The sequence below is a fragment of the Etheostoma cragini genome, chromosome 16, assembly GCF_013103735.1.
Source record: "Etheostoma cragini isolate CJK2018 chromosome 16, CSU_Ecrag_1.0, whole genome shotgun sequence".
In the NCBI taxonomy this organism is placed as follows: domain Eukaryota; kingdom Metazoa; phylum Chordata; class Actinopteri; order Perciformes; family Percidae; genus Etheostoma; species Etheostoma cragini.
The window spans coordinates 24737141-24739259 of NC_048422.1; the positions used below are offsets into that span (position 1 = coordinate 24737141).

General features: G+C 51.6%; 2 protein-coding genes across 2 annotated transcripts in view; one reads left to right on the forward strand and one right to left on the reverse strand.

Moving 5' to 3' along the window:
- Positions 1 to 38: 38 nt before the first annotated feature.
- On the reverse strand, positions 39 to 2065 carry bbs1 (Bardet-Biedl syndrome 1; the record flags this gene model as incomplete). Its single annotated transcript, XM_034897054.1, has 2 exons — positions 39 to 909; positions 1895 to 2065. Coding segments are annotated over 2 exons (1002 nt in total), but the record flags the coding sequence as incomplete, so codon positions are not given.
- A 39-nt stretch (positions 2066 to 2104) lies between these two features.
- The window catches only part of LOC117959778 (kinesin-like protein KIF20B), a 3834-nt gene continuing 3819 nt past the window's right edge, over positions 2105 to 2119 (forward strand). The window contains exon 1 of the mRNA XM_034897055.1: positions 2105 to 2114. Within this exon, the coding sequence (XP_034752946.1) occupies positions 2105 to 2114 (10 nt within the window). The remainder of the gene's footprint in view (positions 2115 to 2119) is intronic.

Sequence of the window (2119 nt, forward strand, 5' to 3'; positions counted from 1 at the left end):
GAGGGGGATCAGCTGAGGGGGACCAGCCGAGGGGGACCAGCTGAGGGGGATCAGCCGAGGGGTATCAGCTGAGGGGGATCAGCTGAGCGTGAGCCCCTCGCTGACGGGCATGTTGATGTGCGCGGTCAGCAGCGGCGAGCTCCGCCCCTCGTGCAGGACGAACACCTTGATGATGTCAGAGACGCCCCGGTCGCTGGTGCACTCCACAAAGGTCTCCACGGGGTAGATGAGTCCGGGGACCAGCAGCGGGATCCTCATGTAGGGGTTCCTCATGCGGTACAGGCCCTCGTCGTACAGGAAGCTGACGGCCAGGTTGATGACGGGCCGGCACGCCGCCGTGTTCTGCATGTTGAGGGTCAGCTTGAAGGACGGGCCCAGACCCTGCACCACGGCGTTCATCTTCAGCGGCTCCGTGAGGCTGGCGGACATCGGCGTGAGGCTGGACTCCAGCGCCTTCACGTAGGCCTTGGCGGCGGCGAGGCGCAGGCGGCTCAGGTCCATCTGGAAGGCGCCGTGCATGGCCACGGCGTTCTCCCGCTCCCTCAGGGTCTGGTCCACGTACAGCTTGGTCTTCTTGGGCACGTTGAGGCGCACGCTCTGGGCCAGCGGCGGCCCGGGCGCGCCGTCCCGGTCCTCGAAGGTCGCCGTCCTCTTCAGGATCTTCACCATCAGGCCGCCCTTCCGCGTGGTCATGACGAGCGTGCCGTCCTCGCGGCCGTAGCGGCCAAAGCAGATGCTGGTGACCACGTCGGGCGTCCTGATGGTGCTCAGCAGGTTCTTGTCCCGGTACAGCTGCACCTCGTTGTTGGCGAGGCCGAGCAGAACCGCCTGGAAGCCCCGAGTCGGCAGGTCCATGGGCGCCATGGTGGTGATGGGCGCCGGGAGGACGGCGGTCCACAGCCTCTTCCCCTGGACACACAGAGTAATCATAACAGTTCATAAGGTTGACATAGTTCATAAGGTTGACATAGGTTACCTTCTGTAGTGTTCATAGGGTTGATATAGCCTACCTTCTGTAGTGTTCATAGGGTTGATATAGCCTACTTTCTGTAGTGTTCATAGGGTTGATATAGGTTACATTCTGTAGTGTTCATAGGGTTAATATAGCCTACCTTCTGTAGTGTTCATAGGGTTGATATAGGTTACATTCTTTAGTGTTCATAGGGTTGATATAGGTTACCTTCTGTAGTGTTCATAGGGTTGATATAGGTTACATTCTTTAGTGTTCATAGGGTTGATATAGGTTACCTTCTGTAGTGTTCATAGGGTCGATATAGGTTACCTTCTGTAGTGTTCATAGGGTTGATATAGGTTACCTTCTGTAGTGTTCATAGGGTTGATATAGGTTACCTTCTGTAGTGTTCATAGGGTTGATATAGGTTACCTTCTGTAGTGTTCATAAGGTTGATATAGGTTAACTTCTGTAGTGTTCATAGGGTTGATATAGGTTACCTTCTGTAGTGTTCATAGGGTTGATATAGGTTACCTTCTGTAGTGTTCATAAGGTTGATATAGGTTACCTTCTATAGTGTTCATAAGGTTGATATAGGTTACCTTCTGTAGTTTTCATAAGGTTGATATAGGTTAACTTCTGTAGTGTTCATAGGGTTGATATAGATTACATTCTGTAGTGTTCATAGGGTTGATATAGATTACATTCTGTAGTGTTCATAGGGTTGATATAGCCTACCTTCTGTAGTGTTCATAGGGTTGATATAGGTTACCTTCTGTAGTGTTCATAGGGTTGATATAGGTTACCTTCTATAGTGTTCATAAGGTTGATATAGGTTACCTTCTGTAGTGTTCATAAGGTTGATATAGGTAACCTTCTGTAGTGTTCATAAGGTTGATATAGGTTACCTTCTGTAGTGTTCATAAGGTTGACATAGCTTACCTTCTGTGTGAAGCTCTGCAGGCTCTCGTCGCTGCAGCCGACCACCACGTTCTTGCCGACTCGCACCAGACCGACCGGGTGGGACGACAGCTCAATGCAGTACTTCGGTTTGTCCGAGTCCCTGAAGAGACACAAACCATCAGGGTCAGGGTCTGTGTGTGTGTGTGTGTGTGTGTGTGTGTGTGTGTGTGTGTGTGTCTGTCTCTGTAAATGTGCATGTGTATG